The sequence below is a fragment of the Gobius niger genome (assembly GCF_951799975.1).
Source record: "Gobius niger genome assembly, chromosome: 17".
Lineage (NCBI taxonomy): Eukaryota > Metazoa > Chordata > Actinopteri > Gobiiformes > Gobiidae > Gobius > Gobius niger.
In genome coordinates, this window is record NC_136868.1 from 20,014,757 (window position 1) to 20,042,184 (window position 27,428).

Consider the following 27,428-nt stretch of genomic DNA (forward strand, 5'->3'; position numbering starts at 1 on the left):
AGCAATGGCGCGCAAGCATCTACATTGCGACTGTCTACAGAAATAAAATTAAAACAAATACAAATTATAACTCTAGCACACCCAGACTTTTAAGTGAGATTGCTAATTTTGTAACAAGATTAGTTGGGACACTTCAATGGGACGGAAGTGAGTAACACAGAACAATAGGATGCTTGCTTATGGAATGGAGATATCACCACGATTAAGTACTTTTTTAATCGCAAGAATACACACTGACTACGCAGGTGAAAAGGAAGTCCTTTGTTTAGCAAATCTGCACTGCACTGTTCTGCCATCAGGCGGACAATAACACACATTGCAATTGTAGTTCGACATAAACCAAACATACGACCTTCATCGGTATCTTAATCCAGTCATTAGATAATGTACCTGGTCTAATTTGTAGAAATATCAAATCAAATCCTCTGAAATGATGACCAAATAAAAATAGGCTCTTAGGACTATTTTGCCCCACATAGCTCAGTAACCAAAGGTGGGTAGAGTAGCCAAAATATACTCAAGGGAAAAAAGGAGAATACATAAATGGGACACGTGCCCTAATGAAGACGTTTGAGTTGAAACCTTGAAACGCGTTGGCCTAATACATTTTATGTGCCACGGCCCCATTTTTCTATTCTACATATTTTTGACCCACTCTGGAACCTCGATGGGCACCGGTCTTGTTACAAACTGAGATCCTGGTGAGCGCTTCCTCAAGCTTTTTTCAAAAGTAAAAAAGTACTTGGAGAAAATTTTACATGTGAACTGGGAGTACTAAATGTGAGTTCTACCCACCTCTACCCACATTAAAAAGATAAATGCACACACACACAAATATATATATATACACTTTATTTATGCGAGAAACTGTACAAACAGTGAACATGTAAGGATTGCCCTCCAGTGTTATTTAATTGTCTGGACTGGATTTGTGGCTGTAGTCAATCAGCCCCTTGTCAGGTGTCCCCACGTAGTACCATGGCCCATCTCCTTTTTGCCTCATCTGCCGTCGAACTTCTGACTGCATCAATCTAACAATAAAAAACAAAACTTAAAAGATAATAAAAGATCTGACATGAGTGATGCCGAGCTGAAGGGTGGCTCACCTCAAATCTTCCTTCTCTTTCTCAATTTGAATGAGCGCCATCATCTTTTCATACTCTTTCTCAGGGGGGTCAAACACTGCCCGGGCAATCCATCTGGTGATAGGGTGCTGTAAATTTAGAAAAGAAATGATTAGGGCACAATCCAAAATGCATTACGTCACTGCCTTGTGCAGTTTAAGTTTTGGGGAATGCACATTTCATAGTCTTAAATAATGAACAGGTTGCTAATAAACAATTATTACAATCATAGTCACACAACAGCGTGACATCACTGACTTGGGATAATGCACCTACTCTACCAACCTCTGTGTTTTATGTAAAGCACTTTGGTCTGCCAATGAGTTGTTGCAAAGTGCTTAAGTGAAAAACAGCAAACCCATGAATGTACCGTTTTGTCAGTAATGCCGAATGGAACCAATCTCAAATGGGCCACCTGGGCGCGACCAAAAAACTCCCAGGGACATTACTCATGACGCAACCTCGCACAGTTGTATAATTAAACCATGAAGATGAATAACAATAATATTTTAGGAATGAAAAAAATAATTTAAAAAAAGCACTAAAAAAAAAAGACTAATTTTTGAGTCTTTTCAAAACAATGTGTCTTGATTTTTTTTTTTAACTGACTCATTATGCAATAAATCTTGAAATGCAGTTAATAAATGATAACATTTTGCCATACTATGGACCATAAACATAAATATATTCAATTGAAATTTTATGTGAAAGACACACACTAAGTGACACACAATCGTGAAGAGAAATGGATACATGATTTATTTGTATTTTTTTATGAATAATAAACTGAAAAGTGTGATGTGCAAAAGTTCAGGCCTCTTTCCTTTTAGTGCAACAAATTTCCTTCAGAAGTTCCCTGATGTTTTCTGAATGATCACATGTTGACCCAAAGACTAAATATTGTCCACCTGTGTGTAATCTAATGTCAGTTCAAATACAGCTACTCTGTGATGGTCTCAGAGGTCTGTCAAGAGACTATTGTGGAGCAGATTGCATCATGAAGTCCAAGAACACACCAGACAGGCCCGGGATAAAGTGTATAGTAAAATTGAGAAGTATAAACCTGGGTTAGGTTATAAAAAGATTTCCATAGCTTAGAAAATCTCTCAAAGTACAGTAAATACATCATCCAGGAATGGAAAGAGTCTAGCATCACTGCAAACCTACCAAGACCCAGCCGTCCTTCTAAAACTTACTGACCGAACAAGGACAGCACTGACCAGGGGCCTCATTTATCAAGCTTGCTGCGCACAAAATGAGGCCAAAACTTTGCGCTCCTCTGCGCCAAAGTTGGTATTTATAGAAAACAAACTGAACGTGAAACATTGCGCTGCTCCACGCAAACTAAAGAGCTCCCGTACGAGGTCCGCACTTTTCAGAAACACTGCAGAGAGACGGGAGAGCAGCGACACACTGGTTTGAGGAAGTCAGGTTTCGTTTGGTTAGGTTTGAAATGGTTTGAATTGACTTTCTTCAGCAATGACAAAGATTAGAATGAAATAAGCAACTTATCACGATGTTTGTGAATATTGGTGCGCACATACGTGCACGCTCGTACCCGTGCACGTATGCGCACTGGCGCTAAAGCCTTTTAAACGGGAAGCAGGAATGACCCCGCTGTCCTGTGCGTTGAGTCATCTCTGGACATAAGTCTGACCAACTGGGTTTAGGTCCAAAGCTCGGGTCACATGACCTTCAGACGAGGCCGTCTTTACGCAGTGCGCACGGGCACCGCGGCTCCACTGCGCGCCCTCCTGAGACACCACCACTGACCTCTCCTCACTCACACCACCCGGACACTGACCTCTCCTCACTCACTCACCCCGGACACTGACCGCTCCTCACTCACTCACCCCGGACACTGACCTCTCCTCACTCACTCACCCCGGACACTGACCGCTCCTCACTCACTCACCCCGGACACTGACCGCTCCTCACTCACTCACCCCGGACACTGACCGCTCCTCACTCACTCACCCCGGACACTGACCGCTCCTCACTCACTCACCCCGGACACTGACCGCTCCTCACTCACTCACCCCGGACACTGACCGCTCCTCACTCACTCACCCCGGACACTGACCGCTCCTCACTCACTCACCCCGGACACTGACCGCTCCTCACTCACTCACCCCGGACACTGACCGCTCCTCACTCACTCACCCCGGACACTGACCGCTCCTCACTCACTCACCCCGGACACTGACCGCTCCTCACTCACTCACCCCGGACACTGACCGCTCCTCACTCACTCACCCCGGACACTGACCGCTCCTCACTCACTCCACCCGGACCGAACCGCTGCTTCATCCTACACAGAACATGACCTAATGTACAGCGTGTGCAGTTTGGAGTTTGACTGAAATGCTCCACAGTTTATCGTGTTTTATTGGCAAATCCAAATCTTGCTATTGGCAAATCTAGCCGACACTTAAGGCTCTTCTCTACGTTGTAAACATTTGTTTTGAAAAGTTTTATTGATATTTCTATGTAGAAAGATGCCAATACGTGTGATCAGAGAAGCAGAGTTCACTCTTCAGTAAATCTCCTCGAGCCCGTGTCGTCTCTGCCCGAGCTGCGGCAGCATCAGGCCCCTCCCTCTCTGCCCCTCGCCTTCGGTAAAACCCACTCATTATCGCCTCATGTTTAGGCAAATCTCATTCATAAGTCACTTTGCATTGCCTTTTATGGTCAAATGGAGGCGGGCAGAGGGCGTGGCGTGAGCTCCGCAGCTTTCTGCTCCAGGTGGAATCAGCGAAGGAAAGATTGCGGTCAGGTGTGCGTACCGGCGCATACGCAAGGTTTTATAGATCGGAAACAAACTTTGCGTATGATTTTTTTTGTTACTTTCCTACGCACTTTCAAAGTCAGAGTCTCACGCACAGTTTGATAAATGAGGCCCCAGAGCTGTTACCAAGAAGCCTTTGAGGACCCTGGATGAACTGCAGAGAGCTACAGCTCAGGTGGGGGAAACTGTACACAGGACAACTATTAGTCGTACACTGCACAAATATGGCCTTTATGGCAGAGTGGCTAGAACCAGCCATTTTTGAAAGAAAACCATTAGAAGTGCCGTTTGCCAGAAGCCACATGGAGGCCACATGGTGACTCCTGGCAAACAGAAAACAGGACTTCTTTTAAAAATGGCTTATTCTAGCCACTCTGCCATTAAGGCCATATTTGTGCAGTGTATGACTAATAGTTGTCCTTTGTACAGTTCCCCCCACCTCCACCTAAACCAACAGAACAAGGAGAGCACTGGTAAGAAATCCAACCAAATGCCCCAAGATAATTCTGAAGGAGCTGCAAAGTACTGCCGCTGAGCTGGAGGAATCTGTACATTGGACAACTATAAGTCGTATCTACACAAATCTGGCCTTCATGGATGAGTGGAAGAAGAAAGCCATTATTGAAAGGAGGCCATAAGAAATCCCGTTTGAAGTTTGCTAGAAGTCATATGGAGGACACAGCTACCATGTGGTCAGGTGAGACAATAATGTAACTTTTTGGCCCAAATGCAAAACGATATGTATGGTGCATACTAGGGCTGAAATATATCTTTATCGTATCGATATCGAGATATGAACATTTAAGATATTAATATCGAAAAAAGCAAGATATAAACAATAATTTTCATAAATAAAACTGCACTCTTTATTATTATGTTTTTATTTTTTCTGGAAAATGCTTGTTTTCACCTAACCCATAGTTATATCGTATCGATATCGAGATATCTGGCATGAATATTGAGATATGAAATTTTGTCCATATCGTTCAGCCCTAGCGCAAACCTAACACTGCTCATCGTTCTGAGTGCACCATCCCCAGTGTAAAATATGGTGGGGGGAGCAATTGAGCATCATGCTGTGGGGCTGCTTTTCCCCGGCAGGGACTGGGAAGTTGGAAGAATATTTGGGAAGATGAATGGAGCCAAATACAGGGACATTTTGAAAACCTGCTGGAGTCAAGCAGGACAATGACCCTAAACACAAAGCTAAATTTACAATGAAATGGTTTAAGCAAAAACATATTAATGTGCTAGAATGGCCCAGTCAAAGTCCTGACCTAAATCCTATTGATAATCTGTAGAAAGACCTGAAAACTGCTGTTCACAAACGCTCCCCTTGTAATTTGACAGAGCTCGAGTTGTTTTATAAAGAGGAATGGGCTATGAGGTCAGTGTCTGGATGTGCAAATCTTGTAGAGTCATACCCCAAAAGACTTGCTGCAAAGCGGGTTCCACATAGCATTAATTCATGCTGTATGAATACTTGTGCACGCCTGATTTTTCGGTTTTCTATTTTTTGAAAAAATAACAGAATCATGTATCATTTTGCTTTCACTTCACAGTTGTCTGTTACTTGTGTGTGAACATTCAGTAAAAAAAATCTGAATAAAATCTTCATGTTTATGGTTGTAAACATGACAAAATGTGCAAAACTTCAAGGTGTATTAGTACTTTCGAGAGGCACTGTATAGTTGAGGTTGACATAGATTTTTCAAGAGAAGCGTCATATACAGCTCACATCACTGCAGTTCAACAAGATATTACTCTATAACACTCCAATGCTCTCACCTGATAATAATACCCATAATGATTTGAATTATTATTATGGTATTACCATGTAGGTATGTGTATTTTTTTGTTTTATGATGTCACCCTGTGAAATAGTTGGGTGGGTGAACGCTGCTGAGGCATTGTGATGTCGCGATGGTCGTATTATTGCATGTACATGATCATACATGACGCCTTTTTGAAATATCTCTATCAGCTTCAACTATATGTAAATGTACTGTAAATAACTATGCCCATATATGACGTCTTTTCAAAGTGCATTTCAACTCGGAGACAAGAGAGTGATGTCACCAAACCTTGTGGTACTCCCAGTGGTCTGGTACATAGCCCTCAGGAATCTCCGCCAGTTCTGCATCACCTAATTGGGCAAAATAGTGAAGATACTTAACTAATGAAGGCTCGCCAACAAGAAAATAACACATATTCCTGAAAACTTACCAACAAAAACATTCACGCATGTGACAATAACAGCCACGGGAATGCCCGTCAACAGAATATAAAATTGCTGAAATAAATAACACAACAAGAAAATGGTCAGGTTGGAAATTCTTTTGATGCTTCTCTTAATAGGTTTTTGATGCATGTACACTCAATTGACACAATTTAGTGCTTACCAACAAGCGCAGAAACCTCCTGTCATAGTAATCAGTCGGCTTGATAATAAACATCTTCTTTCCATGACCCCAACGTACTGCCACTAAAAATATGCGAGGGGAAATTGTTATTAATAAAGCATTACTAAAAAAGCAACCCATGTGCATTTTACAACGTTTTAGCAGGTAGATATCGAGGGGAAATAGATCCACAAAGAAAAACTAGTGGCTTTATTGACAGTAGCAAGTTAGCATAGTTGTTAGCATGCTAACAGACCGCCACAAGGTCACTAGACAAGACCGACACGTTAACCTTATGGCATTATACAAAACCAACCATCGAAATGTGTCTAACCTTTATCCGTCCTTGCCACTGAACGACTGAGCAAATTGGCCACATTATTTCCAGGTTTGAGAGGACTCAGTCTAGCTGCTAACGCAGCAGCAGACCTGAGAACGCTCATGCCCACCATCGCTGCAAGAGGACAGTCCAACAAGCGGTGTGTTGATTGGATGTTGTTACTGACGAGGGGGGGAAATAACAATAAAAACAAATATATATATAAAAAGTCACAAATTATTATTGTTTTTTCCTCTAACAAATTGTTTTCAACAATATATTTCTAGAAATATTTTTTTAAAGAAATAGTTTTGCAAGTAGTGCATGCTGGGTAATGTGGGAAGTACTTGAGTAAAAATGGCGACGTCCTCGGCCGCTGGACGAATTTTTAATCTTTGCAAACATTTTCAAAATATTTTGAAGGTATCTCCGGCCGCTAATCCACAGCGTTCAGTTTTCACCTTTAACAAACACTGCGTTGGTCTTTACGGGTATGATATATGCACTGCACTGTTGTCGTTTGTCGACCTTACCTTTATGTAACATGTGACATGCTACTTACAAATAAGGTCGCCTGCTTTTAAGATTTGTTTGGACCTTTCTGAATTAATGTATTGCGTTGTGTTAACACTTCTTTAGAGGGACGTTTTCTTTGGCTTCTCTGTGGTCCCTTCGTGCCAGCTCTGTTCAGCACTGCCGCACTCTACACACAACCATCAGCAGGAGGGGGCTTGATGATTTCTTTGACTTTCCTGAAAATAGGGGTGAAACGTCTGTCAAGTCAGGTAAAGTACCCTACCCATCTCAGATAACGATTAATCAGTGGTCTGTCGGACTCATTCACGTATTGTTCTTCTTGAAGGCGCGCCATGGACAGCTAAACAGTTGAGAACAAAGAGCAATGAAGATTTGCACAAACTTTGGTAAGTCCTTTATAGAGGTGCTGTTTGATTTAGCTTGGCATTTTACGACTACATTTTATCTCAGGTATGTGCTCCTAAAAGAAAAGAACATGCTGCTGACACTTGAGCAGGAAGCAAAAAGACAGCGGGTTCCAATGCCAAGTCCAGAGAGAATACGAAAGGTTTGTGTCATTCGCAATTGTGTTTATTCATTTTTCATAAGAAAGCCTTTTGTTTTAAGTCAGTAATTGTTTTTGTGCCAGGTTGAAAGATCAATGATTAGACTGGAGACTGTGGTAAATGAACGAGAGACTGCTTTGCGGCTGCTGCAGACGGGACAAGAGAAGGGCAGACCAGGAGACTGGAGAAAGAGCAGATTTGGATTCATCTACTGGTAAAAAATAAAATAGTGCTCGACAGTAAACAATTCCTGGAAAAGTTAGACCATCAAACAAATTTGCACACATTAAAATTTGACCTTCAATTCTTCCTTCAGGTATCGCTTCAAAGAATATGCAATCCCTTGGTACATGAATACTCGGTATAAGAGGAAGCAGTTCTACACTCGGAAGTTTGTTGAGCCGCATATAAGGTAACAGAGCTACAGTGGTTGTTTAGGAACTGTTAACCCATTTCTAATCCTAAATGACCTGTTTTTGCAGATTACGTATAGAGAAGCACCTAAGAGGCAGAGCCAGGAAGATAAACTTACATAAAGAAACTGAAAGAAAACTCAAAGAAAGGTTTCCACATATGAAGGTGTCTGCATCTTGAATGAGACAGTTTTTCTGAATTCAAGAATCACACTTATATGACTTGGCTTAATTATGATTTCTCTGTAAAATAATAAAATGCCATTGCTGGAAAATGTTACAACATACTGAAATTATTTTTTAAGTTACTTTATTAAAATGGCAACAAAATTAAATACATGTATATGAGCTAACACCAGAAAATACTGGTTTGGCTGTGGACTTTACAAACATTGGGAAATTAATGTATATTTCAATACAAAAGTTTAGAGATAAAATTGGTTGTATAGTTTTGTTTATGAGAACTGACTACTAGTACACAAAATCTAAATAAGGTAATCGACCAGAGTTTTTGTAGTTATGTATTTTTTGTCTTTTGAGAACACAGAAAACTATCTATATGCCCCTGAGACAGATCCGGGGTGGGGGGGCGATGAGTGTCAGAGTAAAGTAATTTATGGGCATTTTCTGTCGACGCACTGCTTTCCTCCTTCCTCATACTCTTGTTTGGAGATCCACATCTGCTGGAAGGTCCCCTACCACAGATAAAAACACATGACGTTTTAAAATTAAATGTAACAATTTGTAGTGTGATTCTATAGTATCTTACAAGCGATGCCAAAATGGAGCCTCCTATCCAGGCACTGAAACGGCGTTCGACTGTAGTGTTATTGGCAATCAGCTTCAATCTCATGCTCTGTCAATCACAGCACAAAACATTGGAGTTCAGCTTCAAATGTCAAAACATTTATGAATGGGCAGCATAAAAAAATACTTACAGGAGGGGTTTTCTGGGAGAGTTCTCGGTTCAGTCTATCTGTGAAGCCTTGAATTAATGTGTTACCTCCAGTAACAACAACACTGCCATACAAACCCTACAATGCAGTATTATTGTTAAACGCATGACGCATTAATCAATACAGTGGAAAAAATTGTTTTAAACATTACCGGACGAATGTCAATGTCACACATTCCTACACTGGTTGTTACAACATGACCAACTCCCAACATTGTATTTCCAGACAAGCCCTGAAAAAATAACCATGATATAGACATGAAACAAATAACAGCCTGTTTGAAAATGTTAAAACACATGATCAATGTAAATATATTTCAACACACCTTTGCGTTCGAGGGGTCAAATAGTCCTTCAGGAATCTTAAGTCTCTCTGCCCCAAAGTCACAGTTGTACCCATTTGGGAGCTCATAGTGCACTGTTGGCATTTGGGCTGCAACCCTAGTGGAAAAGAAGGCAATTGGCCACAAGGCTTTGTATTACATACATAGTACTACAACTACTATAAACTATATTACATAAAATATATTTGCTTACTGCTCATCATAAGGGGAGTCTGAAACCTGCAGCACAGAAGCTTGAAAGTCTTGGATAACACACTGTAAATAACAAAGCATACTGTGATGTAAAAAAAAAAAATCACCTACAACAGAGGAAAAAATAGTTGATACCATTTGTATCAAATAGTTGATATTTGATACAAATGGTATCTCCACAGAAAAGTTGCAACTTACATTGCACATATAGTTGTGCCATGAGCGAGTGACTTGAGGTAGTTTTTCCTTCTTCTTCCAGTTAGCTGGAGCTCCCTCCCTAACTGGTTCCTGAGATAAAAAAAAATAATCAATAAATGTTTCAGCAAGCAATGATCAATATAAAAACAGTGGATTAGTTCAACAATGAAAAAGCCAACACAAGCATGCACGCATGTTAATATTTCAAAATCGGACTGCGACTGAGCAGAGTCACACCTTGGTTGATATCATGTAAGGAGGAATTATTTCAACATTTAATTCTTGAAATAGCTCTCGACACTGCATGCTCATAAAGTCCCCAGCAAGAGGCGATTTAACAATTCCTGTTAGAGAAAGCAGAATATTGCAAATGAATATTATAAGGAATATCAAAAGATATAAAAGTGCAAGTTTAATAACTACATCCTTCTTGATTGTTGACACTGTATTTACCTTGTTGTAAAACATAGCCATCATGTACTGGTATCGCTGTGGTATGTGTGGCTCCACTGTCTAAAACCAAGCCTGTTGATCGGCCATTTGCAAAACTATTTTGCTGATTAAAGGAAAAAATACATGACAAAACATAATAGTAGAAGTCGAGTGCAAAATTGTCTACATTTTATTTAAGGATACGCAGACAAAACAGCAGACTTGCAGAGGAAGAAGGCAGGAATGTTGTAATGCTCAAACATCAGCTCTGTCAGTTTTTCCCTCTTGGCTCTTGTGTTCCACTATGACAAAAAAGTGCAAAATTAAATGCTAAGAGACTTAGTATTTAACTTTAAGAAGTAGAAGCTTACTGAAGCCTCCGACATGAGCACTGGGTGCATGCTTGGTTCGGACTTGAAGTGCATCTTATAGGTATGATCCAGAATGGCCTGAAAACTGTCCCAGTCTTCAACTGTATACAAAACACACAACATTCAGAAGTATGCAAGTAATTAGTATCAGTTCAGTAGCAATTTGCATTTTATTGTTTTAAATTGACATAATTCTCACACCCACAAACAAGTATAAGTGCAATACAGAGTAGAAGTCACAAAAGAAGCCCATTTGTCTGGTTAGTGACAATTGCTACTTGTTCAGGGTATGTATGCCTGTGTTTGACACACATGAATGATGAGCAGATTTTATCAGAGCTGGGTCAGATAGTGAGAGAAAATAGAGCAATAATGAGTTATTTTAAAATAATAATTTGACAAGGGCCTTAGTGTTCCAGGTCTGGCCACTTAGGGACTCTGGTCCAATTGTGCATTTCCACGGCAATTAAGGATGGTTTCTTGAAATAACTCTGGCATCAGTTTAAACCAGACCAGTTCTGATGAGATTTATTAAATGGGTCAGCTACATCAGAAGGTTTGAACATGGTCAACGTTTAAGTTTAAAATGTCTGCAATGATTGATCCTTTTCATTGGTAACTGTCAAACAATACATAAAATAACATACTCATTCCATTCTTCAACGGAGACATGACCTCCATATTCTCCCTGGGCACTCGCAGTTGATTTGTGTCAATGAAGTAAGTGGTGCCACTCTGCTTCCCTTTGTCACCATCTGTCTCCATTGGTGTGCTGCCATCTTCCCTGTCCAGTGTTATCCCGATAACAGTGGGGAAATCAGCCTGTGGTTATATAAAGCATTTTTTACACTTAGTCTAAAGTGAATGTTTACTTTTGTGGCATAGTTCACAGAACACACACATTGAATCATCTGAAACTGCATTGATCTAATCAATATCCAGAGATAATACTTCTCCAATTGTGATATTCGCACAAAAATAAGCAGAAAACAACTTCACCTTGGGACAGTCTTCTCCAGCATAGCCAGCTCGGACAGAATATGAACCAATGTCAAACACCAAGGCTCCCACCTCATCTACAAAAAGAGGACAGTGCTGCCTTTTAATCATCATCATTAGGATATTCATCCCACACTATAAGGTCAAATTGAAAGTGAAATACAGTCTATACAGACTGCAGTAAAGCAAAACTGAGATGCACTGAAATCTATCTAGAGGTGTGAGCGTTTCTGAATGAAGGCAATCCGTTTGAGAACACAGAAGTGATCGAGAAAAAGGGTGTTTTGGTTACCACATTACTTATTTCATTCTTATCACTCACTGCGGTCAGCATCAAAATATATGTGTCTCCTGGTTCCTATCCGTTATAGCGGTGCGTAAATGTCCACTTCCATTCATTTTTGTTTGTTTATTGGCAAACGGAAACGGTGAAAAATAATGAAACAATGTGTAAAGTTTGGCATCATGAATGGGCCAAGAAAGTGTGAAGAGTAAGTGTCTGACTTTGCATTTCAATTCAAAGTGACAATAATGTAAGACCAATTACAAAAGCTATATTGTAGCTTATAGCTAACTATGTAGCCCGCTAAAGCTAAAGAGAGAGCGTGGACAGTTTGCAGCTGAAAGAAACACATTATACTCACCACCACCGTATACGCCACCACTCATCCTTCTATCCTAGACTAATGATATCAAGAACCAAAGGAACAAAATAATATCCTCGAACAAATCACAACAAGGAATATTTTTAGCATAGATATTTGGACAAAGCAGGCGCCACTGTGCGTCTGGAGAGCTATCCAATCAGAAAGTAGCACCACCGCTACATTTCCGCTTCCCCCGTGACGCACCCACCACCGACAGCAACTCGTTCTCCTCCTGATCCAAGTGGACGTGGGCCTGCCTGCGGACTAGATATCTACGTAAGTTGGGTTTGCACATTATTTTATGATTACAAACAACATTAATATCGACTCTGGTCTCTTCTACGGCGATGCACAGTTTGCAATACATGGTGCATGTCGGATCAATAAAATACACGAGTTTGAACTCTAGGACCTTGAAAACTGGTCGATTAAACTTAAGACTAGTCGCAGCAGTCAGCTCCGCTCAGCGTAGGCCTGTGTCTGTATTTGCCCCGTGCCATGCGCAGTGTACGTAGCACGGGACTACAGTCTCCCTCACGGTGAATAACTGAGTGTTGATATTAGTGTGTCGCACGCGGAGCTGATATAATTTTCCAGGGTAACCTACTTCCAAGTTCGGGGAGCAACCTCGTGTTGTATTTCAGCTGTACCTGCGCAGGCGCAAACTCGGAACAAACTCGAGCAGCTTTCTGAATTATGTCACTCAGTACTCGAGCGACCGATGTTCTTTTTGATCAATCTTTGCTTTTGTGAAATTGCTTTAGTATTGTGATTAGCACATCAGAGTCCCTTATTTACATGGTCGGTCAATTTATGGGAAAGTGTCCTTTTAAACTTGTGTGAAATTAATTTTTAACTGTGTTTGTCCCCAGCACTCATGCAGCGCTGCTTCACAGTGACCATCGCCCGTAACAGCAGGCTTCTTCTCAGAAACAAATTTGCATCTGTCCACTACCAGTCTTCAGCAGCTATGTCAGGTCTTCTGATAAATCAGCCAAAATACGCCTGGCTTAAAGAGTTAGGCTTGTCAGAGGACAACCCTGGAGTGTACAATGGCAGCTGGGGTGGAAGTGGAGAAGTCGTAACATCATATTGCCCTGCCAACAATGAACCAATTGCAAGAGTCACCCAGGCAACTTTGGCAGAGTATGAAGAAACCATTCAAAAGACAAGAGAGGCTTGGAAGATGTGGGCAGATATTCCAGCTCCAAAGAGAGGAGAGATTGTAAGGCAGATTGGTGATGCTTTGAGAAAAAAGATTAACACACTTGGCAGTCTGGTATCTCTAGAAATGGGAAAAATCTATGTTGAAGGGGTTGGGGAGGTTCAGGAATATGTAGATGTCTGTGATTATGCTGTAGGTCTATCTAGAATGATTGGAGGTCCCATTCTGCCCTCAGAAAGGCCAGGGCATGCTTTAATTGAACAGTGGAACCCAGTTGGTCTTGTCGGCATCATCACTGCCTTCAACTTTCCTGTGGCTGTATATGGATGGAACAATGCCATTGCATTGATCTGCGGAAATGTCTGCCTTTGGAAAGGAGCCCCAACCACCCCTTTAACCAGTGTTGCAGTTACCAAGATTGTGGCAGAAGTTTTGGAGCAGAACAATCTTCCAGGTGCCATCTGCGCCATGACGTGTGGAGGAGCTGATATCGGCACAGCAATGGCCAAGGATGAGCGTGTGGATCTGTTGTCATTTACTGGCAGCACTCATGTGGGCAAACTCGTGTCCATGATGGTGCAGGAACGATTTGGTCGCAACCTTCTGGAGCTGGGAGGAAACAACGCCATCATAGTGTTTGAAGATGCCGATCTGAACCTTGTGGTTCCCTCTGCTGTATTCGCCTCAGTTGGAACTGCTGGACAGCGCTGCACCACAACCAGAAGACTAATGCTGCATGAGAGTCTTCATGACACAGTGGTTGAAAGAGTTGCCAAAGCCTACAAACAAGTTCGCATTGGAGATCCATGGGACCCCAGCACACTCTATGGGCCTCTACATACCAAACAAGCTGTAGAGCAGTATCTGCAAGCTGTAGAGCAGGCCAAGAAGCAAGGAGGCACTGTGGTTTGTGGAGGAAAGGTGATGGATCGTCCTGGTAACTATGTGGAGCCTACTATAATAACAGGGCTGGCTCATGATGCGCCTATTGTCCACACAGAAACCTTTGTTCCCATTCTTTATGTTCTAAAGTTTAACACTGAAGAGGAGGCTTTTGCCTGGAACAATGAGGTCAAGCAAGGTCTTTCCAGCAGCATCTTTACCAAAGACATGGGACGAGTTTTTCGTTGGCTGGGACCCAAAGGATCTGACTGCGGCATTGTGAATGTCAACATTCCTACCAGTGGAGCAGAGATTGGAGGAGCCTTCGGAGGGGAGAAACACACAGGAGGAGGAAGAGAGTCAGGCAGTGACTCTTGGAAGCAGTACATGAGGCGCTCAACGTGCACAATCAACTACAGCAAGGATCTTCCTCTCGCCCAGGGAATAAAGTTTGAGTAAACATTAACGGTAAACCTTAATCAAATGGACAACACACAATATTTCTGTAAATTCAAGGTCTGAAAAATACAAAACATGGTTTGATTGAATTAACAAAAAGAAGGGCTCTTGTGTCTTTGGTTTTGGCTGTGAGTTTTTAAGAATATGTGGAAGGGGAATAATCTAATATGATGTATTTTCTAAAAGGGTCAAACTGTAAGTGTTTCTGAGCAATATGTAGTGATAAATAGTAAAGAAAATAAGTTTATTTTTCTATTTGTCATAGTTTATAGTATGTCAAACCACAAACTGGGCAGCAATGATTCATGGCATAAGCTGTGCTGCATGTTTGAATTTACACAACTTTGTGTCGTGTAACATTATAATCAATAAAAAGACCATGTTTATATTCATATGGTGGCCTTTTCTTCCAATACTACTTCATAGAAAAAGTTCACCCATTTCAAACACAAAATCTAAATAGTGTCTAAATAAATGCACACTATCTCTTTAACGGAAATACTACTCGTGTACAAAACATGCTCACCCTCCCATTCTGCTGCTCATACACCAGCTCTGCCTCTCTTTTTAGTGATTATCCAAGCAGCATTTACGCTCAAGTGGAGAAAGGATACCACAGCCTGCTACACCACCCATTTTTCATTCAGGACGTACACTGGGAAATTTTACTTCCTCTTACAAGCATCACCACTTGAGTCAGGTACTTTCTCAATCCTGTTTATATTTTTTTAAGTTGTATGTTAAAAGGGTATGATGCAAATACAGACACTACTACAAAGTCACAACTGCTAAATTAGAAAAGCATTGGCACATCTGGGTTTTTGGAGCTTCATTAGGTCACAGCATGGTAATTCTTGTTTTAGATTTATTCTAACTGATCTGATTTACAACAAAATCCCAACTATTAACAATACTGCTTAATATTGCATATCCTCAGAAAACAAGTGTTAATCCTTATGGTTTTGTCTTAATTTCTCTGATATGAAAAAATACATGTATTGCTTTTTGTTTACTATCTATTGTACTTAATTGGCATCATCAAACTTGACTCTACATTGTGTGACTCGTGATACCGTGACTCTAACCACAACATGAAGGATATTTTACAGAAACAAGGAGAGCTTTTCATAGAAAGGCCAGTCTCTGAGCCAACAATAGCATAAGGGATGATAAACTGGAGCATGTGAAAAGGGTGGACACAATTTTTCTTTTAACAAAGTTTGCATTTTCAGTAGAAGTTTTATTCTTTAAACTTATTGCATTCTTTCAGATATGAATATTATGGAATCAAATAATTGATTGTATTTCATAATTAGGTAAACTGGTAGGCTATTTTTGGACTATTCAACCCTAATTTGTAACATAAACCCTGAATCTACACAGATTCCTCAGGGCAGATTTTTACCAACCAGAAGGCACGAGTCCTGTATACCGATATCTCAGTCACTTTGGACCCTCCAAAAGGGCCCCTTTTCAATAATCCATTATGCGCTGAAGCTCTGGCTCTCCCTGGTATTTCTCCTACCTTCTTGACGTCAGTTGCCATTTGTGAGGGTTGCCCAGGCAACGGCCAGCCTCCCCGGGAGATGTCTGGTGGATAAGACGGCCCTGATAAAGCCTTTTAAGGCTGTACTGTTGCTACAACTTTAATTATCTTTGATACAGTATTACAGGTTATCAGGATGAGTTGCCACATGATGAGCTCAACACGGGGCTGAAAAAGATAAAATAACCATTAGGAGATTCAAAGCGGCATCCAACTATTATCACATAAGATCACCAATTGCCGGCTTTCAGATGACATCACAAACGTCTATGGGCCATAATGTACCACACATGCGTCCTTAAATATTCTCCATATTCTTGATATGCTATAATTGCGTTCAACGTTTTAATATAGGCCTATGGGCTATATCCAACTGTGTAAAAGCCTATCATTTTATTAATATTGAGCAAAAAGGTTCAAGGATTCACATGAATTAAAAATGTAGCCGTGTCCTCTGAAACTGTAGCCTTTTTTTTATTAAATCTACGCCTAAAAGATACATTATGAATTAGGTTGTCTTCTGTAACACTGCAGAAACAAACTTTTCTAGCTGGTTTGCATGAAGTGGTTAATATCCGCTCCATGACTGCAACCTGCACCTGTTTTACATCCATGCAAATATTTCTCCCATTTGGCAACACCGATAACTTTTCGGGCCCCAAGGTGCTATTTATAGTCGCAAAAATGTGTGCCTTTGGTTTTTTCAGGCACCAGGCTATTGATGGGCTATTTTTACAGTGACAATTTTCTCCCTCCCTTCGCTTTTGTTGCCAGGCAATGAGGAGAGGGACCTGATTGGTAGAGATCATGCTTTTGGACTATTGATTCTCTGCTGATGGCTTTTTGTTGTTGTTGTTGCAAATAATGATAATAATGACACATATATTTGATTGTAGTTTATAACTTTTCCCTCCCATGTCATAAAAGATATGACTGAGACAGGCTAATGTGTTTGCCACTCATGTATCTGTGGCAAAAATGAGTTTGTTTGACACACCTAAACTACTGCTGTGCATGAATTCAATTAGGCTTAATCTGACCCCATGCATCCCCCGAAAGGAAACCAGGCCCTGGTAACTTTCATCTTGCCATCATCGATTGTGGCTCGTGCAGAGAGATGGAAAAGCCTATCCCACTGCTCCCTTTCATTGGGCACATTAAAAATTCATCCTGTCCTAATGGGGAGAGATCCCTTTCAATGAACCCACTGCAAGCCAACTGTGGTGTGCTGGAGTGAATCTATGCACAGCTGCCCCTGTGTGTCTGTCTTTTTTTTTTATAGGCTACATGTTAAATTAATTAAGGCCATTTTACACTTGGTTTTGGATTTACACTATTTTGATCATGCCATGATATCCAGATGTTTGTACATTTATACAAATACAAATGCAAACTGTATTTTTGCCAATACAATTTCCTTAGTCTAGTGTACTTGACTCTTGCTCTATATAAGAAGCTGGCCGACCTATACTTCTATGTGTGCAAATTATGAATACTGTTGGTCGATTAAATGTGTACAACCCAAAAGAACAACAATGTGTCAGTTCATTTTTGCAATAACTGGCACAGTACTATGAGCTTCCTGTGTCCTATTCGGTTCCTTTTTGTTGAGGGGGCTGACAGTCAGTACCATTCTGCTCGCAGGGGGACTTCGCCGCCTTAAAACTATTTTTTAACGTTTTCAGATGATATTGCACTAAAGACACGTACGGGCATAACTATACAAAGCACTGTACCTTGTTTTGTTTTTATCAAAAACACGAAATGTGCATAGAACTGAGAAATATTGGCGTACCCAGCGTCGCGCGCACCCCTCTGTGTAGGCTGTTGCCATGTTCCCACTTTCATGGGTGTGGTGATTAGCTTGCTTGGTGAAAAATTTAGTCAAATCCATCCGGGCTAGTCGTAAATAGGAACATTCAAACTGCCATAATTGCCCTGAATTTCATTGAACTTTTATCTACGGTTTGCTTCACAGTTGGGGTCATGGTTGTCGTGTGAAACCGGAGCGGTGTGGCACGGATTGGAGAAAGCCTGATTCAGGTAAAGACGCGTAGATGTCTTCATATGTTGGTCTCCTATCGCTGTTTCCCGTTGCATTTGTGGATTGTTCGTGTTGACCAAAGACACATGATGTGTTTTGCAGCGTCATCGTGCACCATACCCTTTGACGTTACATTTTAGCCTCTACAATCAGCGTTAAGTATTTTTTTGCGTGACGAGCCAGCTGGTGAAAATGTAAAGTTACAGCTACAAACGCGGCGGGCTGTCAAACAACAGTGACATTTTGGGTCAAACCAGTTCACCTGCAAACTCAAATCACGTCTGCTTTTCATACTTTCTAGATTTAATGTGCACGACTCCCAGCGCCGTGGTGTCTTTGAGGATTTATGTGGCTCCTCTTGGTCAGCGCGTCTCTGTCTTAAGTTCCATTTTTATTATAGACTCCCCAAAACCCTATCTATTGTGCAGGGCGAGCTACTTAGCACTGGGCTTTGCATGTGTGCAGTGAAGAGCTGCTAGCATCCTTAAACAGGCTTCACACTCAGCGTCGGATGTCTGGTCTCGATCGCTCAGTCTTGTGCCTATTACTATGTTAACACACATTTATAATTGTAGTTAGGAATTCTTATTGCTTCTATGTACTGTAAGTGGTGTGCAAAACCCGCAATGAGGTTGGGTTTCTTCAAAAGGAAACCTACCAGGTATTTCCTCCATTCTGAAGATATTTGTAATAGTTAACAGTCAGGCTTCAACAGGTTCACACATGGTAGAGCAGCTTTATTCATGCGCAAGCGTCACAGTCTTATATTAACAGCCACTGACACTTGTAACAATGCCCGTTTGCTCTGCTGTGGAAGCGAAAATAAGCCGAACTAACAAGGAACTTCGATGTTTTTCTTCTCCCTTGTCAATTTCATTATTTCATCGTTTCATTGTCAGGTTTCTTTCTGTATTCAGGCAAACTGCCCTGTATTTGTCTTTGACTCTTTTCGACTTTATTGTTCTTGCATAGATGTCTTGCACAATTGACCCCTCCTTCAACCTGTGCCGCCGGGCTAAGACCTGTTAAGAGCAGCGGGCCATTTCAGTGCAGACTTCAGGGACACGTGTCCACATTTTCAGGGGTAATCATGGTAGGAAAACAAACAAAAAAACATCCAGCTGAAGGATTTGCTTGCTCTACATGTTTTAGGTTGATGGATGAATGACTCTATGACTATGACTGTTGTCTGAGTTGGACAAGATGCTGCCCTCACATTTCCAGTGTGAGTGAGTGTTAATCGAAGGGGCCGATGCCGCAGATTTGCAGCCTTGTTGTCAGTCGACCCCATGGCAGCTGTGGCTACAGTAGTAGTTCACCACCACTAGCGCGTGGAGAGTGAGTGAGTGAGTGAGTGAATGAATGAATAATAACAACAGCGGGACTTTGAGAAAGCTTGTAAGCCACAATACAATGTACCTGGATTATAATGTCAGTGTAAAAATTGATCCGGGCACCCTGAGCCACCATGCTGTGGACAGTTTTTTACACACTATACACTGGCACAAAGAGTGGCTTCTGGCTTTAGATATTCAGAACTCTCTCCAGCTTCAGGAACACGTTCCCCTGAGCTCCTTTATTTAATGTGTACTGTCTGAGCATACACTGTACATGTTATTCTTGAACTGATTGTAAACATGTTGTGTGTGTATTTGTTGTTTTATATATGTCACCAGTGCCTCTTGGTCAGGTCTCCCTCGAAAAAGGGATTTATGTGAAGGGACTTCCTGTTAAGGTTAAATGAAAATAAATAATATCGAGTCAAACTTGGTCAGTAACCCATTAATTGTCTCACAGAATCTTGGTGGTAGATATAGTAGAACGATGAAGTGCTTGTTGTGTATAAAAAGTGTTGATTGCCTCCCTCTGAATGTCCTTGTGATGATGTCTTGTCACATCACTGCCACTTTCAGATAGTTTGTTGCATTTATTTAACCAGGACAGTGCCTCTGAGATTCAGAATGTCTTTTTCAGAGAGTACTGGCCCAGAGGAGGGACCCTTTTGTACATGTTTTTAGTGGTAGGAGGAAATGGAGCACCCATAGGAAACCTACGTAGACGCAGGAAGAACATACAAACCCCAGACCTAGTTACGGTTAAGGATACGCTTGATTCATGTTATTACATTTTTGCAACTGAGTGGAAACTAGAAAATGTGTACCACCATATACCTGTAAACGCCGGCATTCTGGTAATTTTCAGTCCATTAATTTTATTCTGCATTAGCCCAATCTGCGCAAATCCATGTGACATCGCTAGACAGTGACACACTTGACACAAGAAGAAAAAAATATAATTAGAGGCAAGAATTCAGTTGATTATTTATATTTAGACAATGCTAAAAAAAATATTTGCAATTTTCTTGACTTATGAATGATTTTCTGTACAACAGCTGAAAGAAGAAGACATAGTCCAAACATGACCTACTGGGAATTGTTAAGTGCTCTGTGACCCACATTTTAGCTTCCCAAACACATGAAGTGGTGGTGCCTAAAACCGTATGTCTGGACTCTCTCATGATTGTCCTACAGTCCCAATCAAAAGTTTAAGACCAGTTAAAAATGGCAACTTCAATAAACAAGCAAGAAGAAATGAGAGTGAGACAAAAACAATTTGAATAAACCTTTTATCGAAAACTACAATTCATTGTTGTTTTCAATAAAAGCTTTATTTTGAAGTTCTACTTGGAACCTTGTTTAGATCCAACTATGCAAAATGTACATTTTTTGCAATTTTTCCAACTGGTCCAAAACTTTTGATGGGGACTGTATGTGCGGTACATCTGAAGCACTATCAATGGAGCCGTTTAACAACACAAAGGCAGTTAGAGTTCAGAAATGTCAGGGTCTGGCTCAGATGGCCTTTTGAACTAGACTGGGGTTGTTTGAAGACTTGGACCACCCTCCAGGCCTCAACCCAAGCCCCACCCTACCCTTCCCTGCGTGCTCCGTCTGCTCTCATCCCAAACAGGATGCCAGTGTTTGTTAAATAGAAGTGGCTTTATCCTTCAGCTTTATTTTCCTTTACTTATTTTTTTATTGTATTCTGTCTCTGTCTACCTGTGCACTCACTTTGCTTGTGTTTCAGGTGTTGGGGGGTACGTGTTTCCCCAGTCACTATTTGGACAAGAGTGGCCAAGACATATCACAGTGACAATGAGTGAACTGGAGCAGTTGCGGCAGGAAGCGGAACAGCTACGTAATCAGATCCGAGTGAGGCTCTTTTGACAATTGTGTTGTCTGATGTAATAATGGCCAAAAGTTGTCACATGCAAAGATGCAGTAAGTTGGGGTGCAATAATTGTGTCTTCTGTTTCTAGGATGCCAGAAAAGCTTGCAGTGATTCCACTTTGTCACAGGTGCAATTTTCTTAAAAGGATAAAACGGCTACAGTAGTAACAATGTGCAAATAATCTTGCCTGAAGTTTATAGACAAATACTCTTCCTTTGTTTTGGCAGATTACAGCTGGTCTGGACTCCGTTGGCCGGATACAGATGAGGACACGACGCACTCTCAGGGGACACTTGGCCAAAATCTATGCAATGCACTGGGGCAGCGACTCCAGGTACTGTGCTATATCCTTCTCCATGTACTTGGGTAATTGCATATTTTGTCAAAAGAAGCAACTTGATACAGCTTCTAGTCTACACAAAGCTTTTGTGTTATGTAAATGTTTTCTTCTCCCTCCTTGTTAATGCAATGCACTGGGACAGTGACGGCAGTCCCAGGTGTGGGACTATACCGTTTCCACCAGTATCACTTGATTCTACTTGTACTAATATACTAATACCACTACCTCAGTCTTGCCACAACTGCTACTACTGCCACCTGCTACTACTGCCACTTTCACTGCTACATCTTTCATATCACTTTGTTTTTTATTTACTTAAGTTCTAGATAAAAGATGTATTTTAGTAACATAACAATTGTCATTATGAGGACTGTCAATGTTCAAAGTTTTCAAAGTAGACATCTCCTTGACAGTATGGTGAAACACCTGTTTGTTGAGTGTTCACTAATGTGTGCCACTAATGACATGCGGGGTCTCGGTCTTCAGATTTATTAAATTTGCATGGTTTCAATAAGTGCTTAGCACTGTGTGGGTGACCCTGCGGGAGGTCAGTGTTTATTTTGTATACAGCCGCTGACATTTGGGTTTGGTGGCTCTCCCCTTGATTATACACTGTCAAACTACTTCCTGTCCTCAGAGACACAGAAACAACCTGTGAGGGTGGGTGTGAGTAAATCCAGCTGTTTTTGCATCTGTGCACCTTCAAGCTCCCACTGACCCATGGCAATGTATGATCAATGCACAGCACATGTATTGACTTTTTTGTTCCTCAGAGTGAAATATTGGGTAGTTTGACTAGTATGACTCTTCCCTCCATTCCCAGCAACAAAAGTTTAAACAAAACTGGGTAATAACATGAGTGGTTCATTAAAAGACTGATGTGGGTGCCATCCAGCTGTCGGCATGACTGAGAAAACTTCACTGCTTTATACTCATTCAGGCTACCTGCTGTCACTGCTTTAGACTTGCTTTGTGAATGCAGTCTTGACATTTTCACCAGTTTTTCAAACATGTAACTTAACATTTTTATCTATTGTACCCAGGTTACTTGTTAGTGCCTCCCAAGATGGAAAGCTAATTATTTGGGACAGCTACACAACAAATAAGGTTAGACGATGCCAAATTCAATATGAAAGTACATAATTGTTGTCATCCGTTATTTACTAGTTTGTTCAAAGACTAACTTCTATTAACCTGACTGTCCTCAGATGCATGCCATTCCTCTGCGCTCTTCCTGGGTGATGACGTGTGCCTATGCCCCTTCTGGGAACTATGTAGCCTGTGGAGGTCTAGACAATATCTGCTCCATATACAGCCTGAAGACTCGTGAGGGAAATGTGCGCGTCACCAGAGAGTTACCTGGACACACAGGTAACATAAAACTGGAAAAAAAATGTATAATGGAATAATGGAATTTTAGGTATGTTTATTGTTGGAGTAAATCTAATAAGTTATTGTTGGTCAGGTTATTTATCCTGTTGTCGCTTTTTGGATGATAACCAAATACTGACGAGCTCTGGAGACACAACCTGGTGAGCACGTGTTTCATTATTTATTATACTGAATTGACGGCATAAGTTATTTTGTCAAACCTTTTTCTGATCAGCACTTATTTTGTTTCAGTGCATTGTGGGATATTGAAACGGGCCAACAGGCCACCTCATTTACAGGCCACACAGGTGATGTGATGAGTCTGTCTTTAAGCCCAGATTATAAAACCTTTGTGTCCGGAGCCTGTGATGCTACATCAAAGCTGTGGGACATTCGTGACGGCATGTGCAGGCAGTCCTTCACTGGCCACGTGTCCGACATTAACGCTGTCACTGTGAGTACTGGCCCTTTCTCTATATGGTTACATATACTACATATACATTCATTTACCTACTTAATGACTAAACTGCCGCTATTGAACTATTTGTGCAGTTTTTTCCCAATGGAAACGCCTTTGGGACAGGCTCAGATGACGCAACCTGCAGGCTGTTCGATCTCCGTGCTGATCAGGAGCTTATGATGTACAGTCATGACAACATTATCTGTGGCATCACTTCTGTGGCTTTTTCCAAAAGTGGCCGTTTGTTATTGGCTGGCTATGATGATTTTAACTGCAATGTCTGGGACACCTTGAAAGGAGAGCGCGCAGGTATGACAAAAGAAACAACTGAAAGCATATTGAAAATGTACCATTGCCTACGCCTATTAATAAAGTTGTTGATAATCAAGATAATCTTTCTTTACTCATCCCAAGCCCTTTCTATCAGTATCTGAAACATACTCTCATTGGACTTTCAATTTGGAGTTCCAAACTAGTAATAAGAACTTTAATACAAACAACAATTGACCTGTTTTGGCTTGTCTTGCAGGTGTGTTAGCTGGCCATGACAACAGAGTAAGCTGCTTAGGGGTGACAGAGGACGGCATGGCCGTAGCCACTGGTTCCTGGGACAGTTTCCTCCGGATCTGGAACTAGTGTCTGTCCAGATGTACTCAATCACTGCATCCTCCCTCCTCCACCTCTGGCCTAGACTCTTGGGCCATTCACTGTGTCAGCTTACATCCTCTGTCCCACAGCAGAGATTCACTTTGCTGCTGGCAACCTGTGAGACACAAACTCACTCTAACTTTCTAAATATTACATTCTTTTTCACCTGTCAATTATGAAACAACACAGATTAGAACATTTTGATAACTTGCTCAATCAGAAGTAAAACATAAATGTGCCCTTTTGATCTTTTTTTTTTTTTTTTTTTCTCGGACAAAACAAACCTTTGTTACGGAGACTAACGACAAATGTGTTGACTGTCAGAGTGTATGTATTTGTATATATAAAGACAGTATATATAGCATTATATGTGTATATATGCATCATATATGCATCATATATGCATATATAATGTGTATGTATATATTTTTGTAGTTTTTCCCCCCATATTTTTTATGATTTGGGAGGTTTAGTTTAAATGTATATATTCACATTAATGTAGAGCATTGTTTCAGAAATGAATAATTATGAAAGATTCTAAAATAGTAATTTATCAGTGTGTGTACCAGAACAACCTTTAACACAGCGATGACTTAATGTTCTGGTACTGTTGATAATCAAACCTGGGAATCACACATTGATTTGATGGTTTTTGTTTAAGTTTAACTATTTTATTTTATTTTTCTATTACATAGACATGAAAATTTTTTGCTGAATAATTCTACTCGGTTTATGTCATAACATTTTCAGAAAAACGAGGGTCAAGTGGATCAAATAAGATCAAAGTTCATTTATAAAGCGCTTTTCATGCATAAAATGTAACACAAAGTGCATTACATCGTGCCATCTTCAGAAATGTTATTCGGATTTGCTGTAATTTGCAAATCCACATTCTTAGTTCAATACATTGACAAATAAAGTAGGAGTTCTCACTGCATGTAAAAGCAGTAGCTGTGAACAGGATAAAGTCGAAAGATGGACTTGCCAAATGTCATGTCATTTTAGAGTATTGATGCGTAAAGATTTCTTTTCAGTAAAATATGAACTGTTATTATCATACTAGCTTCTAAAATCACTTGATTCTCCCTAAAGCATTGAAGGAGGATTTTTATTTTCTACTTATCAGAAAGATGATCACTTAGTTGACAGAAATGTACACTCGGTAGAGCTAGAGATGCTCTTCCTTTCTAGAAAGAGGAATTCATCAAACACTTGTGTTACTTCGAATTTAGATTTTCCGTTTTCTCAAGAATTATTGATTCTAGTTATTCAAATTTTTAAATGAATCTTGTAATACCTGTTGTGTGTGAGTTGGACCTAAACACCCTCTGTCTAAGGTGCCTATCTGATCTTGCTTGTATGTGGAGCTTTTGTACTCCTAAGATGTGGCACTGCGGTGTTTCCATTTTGCCTTACAAACCCATACGGAAATAAGACAGAAACGTGCTATCAAGTTCTTTAGAAGCACATGTAGTAATGAACACTAAACATATGCTAGAAGAAAAGGTTTGCAGTGCGAGCTGCATCAAAGATTAACATACTACACTTTTTTTTTAAATATATATATACAATTTGCTCTCAATGGTTGGCACAGAGACTTTAAAATTAACTTAAATCTTTGAGCCTGTTTTTATCCTGCCTCACCTAGAATAAAGTCCCATGAGAGAATGCTGTGTTGACCTCAACCTGATTGAGATGCAATACTTCAAATGTATTGACAAGTGTTTAAGTGTGCAATGTTTTTAAACAAATCTAGGTGTTTTCATTTGTGCCAAAACTGTCCACAGACCTGAGCAGTGAACTTTTAAATGTTATTTTAACAAAGTATGCTTGACTTTATTTTGTTTTACACAATATCAAATAGTAACAATTAGTATTAATTTCACATCGGTGTTTTAAAGTCAATACATGTATTGTCTTGAGTATCTGCAACTAAAAAATCTAGGTCTGTCACATGCACTTATCCCTAACCAAATGTGTTAGTGTGCCATAAACCTTCAAAATTGTTTATATACCAATATCAACATTGTAAGTCAGCACGAATCATATTAATTCAAAGATGCATCAAAAATCCCTGTTTACATTGTGAACAATATTCTGAGAACATGGTCAAGGAGTAATACTGGAACGCTTATCCCAAGATTTAAGATAAATGGGGGAGGAAGACTAATAGCTTTACCAATTGTAAAACTCATTATGTACACCCTAGTCCTTAACGCACACAGTGGCTCTGATCTTTTGACTGTACTATCATTAAAACAAGTATTAGCTGTTAGAACTTATCAACTGTGCTGTCATTTTCACCATGCACAGCAGAAAGGTGCTTAAATTAAGTCAAACACTTTTCAGGTCTGTTTCTGTCAGTAGTCACCTAAGTGTTTTGGGGTTTGTTTTTTTAGGATTTGATGTGTGAGGACTAAGTATTATCAGTATATTTTACCACCTTAACACCGTCACAAAAATTAAAAGCACTGCCATTTTTTTGTCTACATTTTGTGTTTTATTTATTTTATGTATTACGCCAGTAAAGACCAGGGACTTGATGCCATGATAATAATCTTACAGTGCTATTGTGTGAAAGTGTAATCACTTGTTATGGAATAATTTTTATAGTCTTTTTCACACCAGACCCTTTTTGTATTTGTACAGTGGCTTGGTGATACTGATATGTTGCCATGAGTTATTGTAACCAATAAAAAGCTTCTAACCATATGTGTCTAGTTTAAGTTGTGGTTTAAAAAAAAAGGCCATCCATTAAGATAACTAGATAGTTTGTCACTTCACTGAGACATTTTGATTATATTACTCGTCTCAAATCCTAATTTAAAGTATGTACACAACAATGTCTATATAACTATATAAAAAAAAGTTGTTTTTAATGCATCATTTTTATTGAAAAATGTATCAAACTTCATACCTCAGCAAGTCGAAAAGGCATTCACAGCTTCAAGCATATTAGTCGAAAACAAAAAGAAATTATAGCGCCGCCTTGTGGAGCTTTACTACACAGAAAAAA

General features: G+C 40.3%; 5 protein-coding genes across 7 annotated transcripts in view; 3 read left to right on the forward strand and 2 right to left on the reverse strand.

The window, feature by feature from the left end:
- Positions 1 to 12,415, reverse strand: part of actl6a (actin-like 6A) — a 37,682-nt gene extending 25,267 nt beyond the window's left edge. Inside the window, exons 1-14 of the mRNA XM_079575143.1 lie at positions 12,264 to 12,415; positions 11,620 to 11,696; positions 11,268 to 11,442; positions 10,621 to 10,721; positions 10,454 to 10,551; positions 10,271 to 10,365; positions 10,055 to 10,161; positions 9,818 to 9,907; positions 9,621 to 9,682; positions 9,410 to 9,524; positions 9,236 to 9,316; positions 9,067 to 9,162; positions 8,898 to 8,984; positions 8,737 to 8,823 (exon numbers count right to left, since the gene is read on the reverse strand). Of these exons, the coding sequence (XP_079431269.1) occupies positions 8,743 to 8,823; positions 8,898 to 8,984; positions 9,067 to 9,162; positions 9,236 to 9,316; positions 9,410 to 9,524; positions 9,621 to 9,682; positions 9,818 to 9,907; positions 10,055 to 10,161; positions 10,271 to 10,365; positions 10,454 to 10,551; positions 10,621 to 10,721; positions 11,268 to 11,442; positions 11,620 to 11,696; positions 12,264 to 12,288 (1,290 nt within the window). The 5' untranslated portion in view covers positions 12,289 to 12,415 and the 3' untranslated portion in view covers positions 8,737 to 8,742. The remainder of the gene's footprint in view (positions 1 to 8,736; positions 8,824 to 8,897; positions 8,985 to 9,066; positions 9,163 to 9,235; positions 9,317 to 9,409; positions 9,525 to 9,620; positions 9,683 to 9,817; positions 9,908 to 10,054; positions 10,162 to 10,270; positions 10,366 to 10,453; positions 10,552 to 10,620; positions 10,722 to 11,267; positions 11,443 to 11,619; positions 11,697 to 12,263) is intronic.
- ndufb5 (NADH:ubiquinone oxidoreductase subunit B5) lies at positions 838 to 6,798 on the reverse strand. The gene is made up of 6 exons (XM_079575264.1): positions 6,649 to 6,798; positions 6,315 to 6,397; positions 6,139 to 6,205; positions 5,997 to 6,058; positions 1,107 to 1,213; positions 838 to 1,031 (listed from the first exon to the last, which is right to left on the reverse strand). Exons 1-6 carry the CDS (start codon positions 6,764 to 6,766, stop codon positions 911 to 913), a joined length of 558 nt encoding a protein of 185 aa, XP_079431390.1. The 5' UTR covers positions 6,767 to 6,798; the 3' UTR covers positions 838 to 910.
- On the forward strand, positions 6,958 to 8,575 carry mrpl47 (mitochondrial ribosomal protein L47; the record flags this gene model as incomplete). Its single annotated transcript, XM_079575144.1, is given in 8 exon segments — positions 6,958 to 6,981; positions 6,985 to 7,124; positions 7,273 to 7,418; positions 7,496 to 7,556; positions 7,621 to 7,717; positions 7,799 to 7,929; positions 8,032 to 8,127; positions 8,198 to 8,575. Coding segments are annotated over 8 exon segments (807 nt in total). The 3' UTR covers positions 8,310 to 8,575.
- Positions 12,416 to 12,455: 40 nt separating the features above from the next.
- On the forward strand, positions 12,456 to 14,944 carry aldh7a1 (aldehyde dehydrogenase 7 family, member A1). Its single transcript, XM_079574798.1, has 2 exons — positions 12,456 to 12,542; positions 13,139 to 14,944. Exon 2 carries the CDS (start codon positions 13,144 to 13,146, stop codon positions 14,770 to 14,772), a length of 1,629 nt encoding a protein of 542 aa, XP_079430924.1. The 5' UTR covers positions 12,456 to 12,542; positions 13,139 to 13,143; the 3' UTR covers positions 14,773 to 14,944.
- A 392-nt stretch (positions 14,945 to 15,336) lies between these two features.
- LOC306976586 (guanine nucleotide-binding protein subunit beta-4) lies at positions 15,337 to 25,258 on the forward strand. 3 transcript variants are annotated; one of them, XM_079574563.1, is made up of 12 exons: positions 15,337 to 15,472; positions 18,297 to 18,361; positions 21,450 to 21,574; positions 21,682 to 21,720; positions 21,821 to 21,927; positions 22,076 to 22,090; positions 22,977 to 23,040; positions 23,142 to 23,304; positions 23,399 to 23,465; positions 23,557 to 23,758; positions 23,857 to 24,073; positions 24,294 to 25,258. In XM_079574563.1, exons 3-12 carry the CDS (start codon positions 21,518 to 21,520, stop codon positions 24,398 to 24,400), a joined length of 1,038 nt encoding a protein of 345 aa, XP_079430689.1. In that variant the 5' UTR covers positions 15,337 to 15,472; positions 18,297 to 18,361; positions 21,450 to 21,517; the 3' UTR covers positions 24,401 to 25,258. The 3 variants fall into 3 exon arrangements, with proteins under 3 accessions (XP_079430689.1, XP_079430688.1, XP_079430690.1); XM_079574562.1 differs by lacking the exon at positions 15,337 to 15,472 and having other exon boundaries at positions 18,148 to 18,361; positions 24,294 to 25,257; XM_079574564.1 differs by lacking the exons at positions 15,337 to 15,472; positions 22,076 to 22,090 and having other exon boundaries at positions 18,150 to 18,361; positions 24,294 to 25,254.
- Positions 25,259 to 27,428: the final 2,170 nt, after the last annotated feature.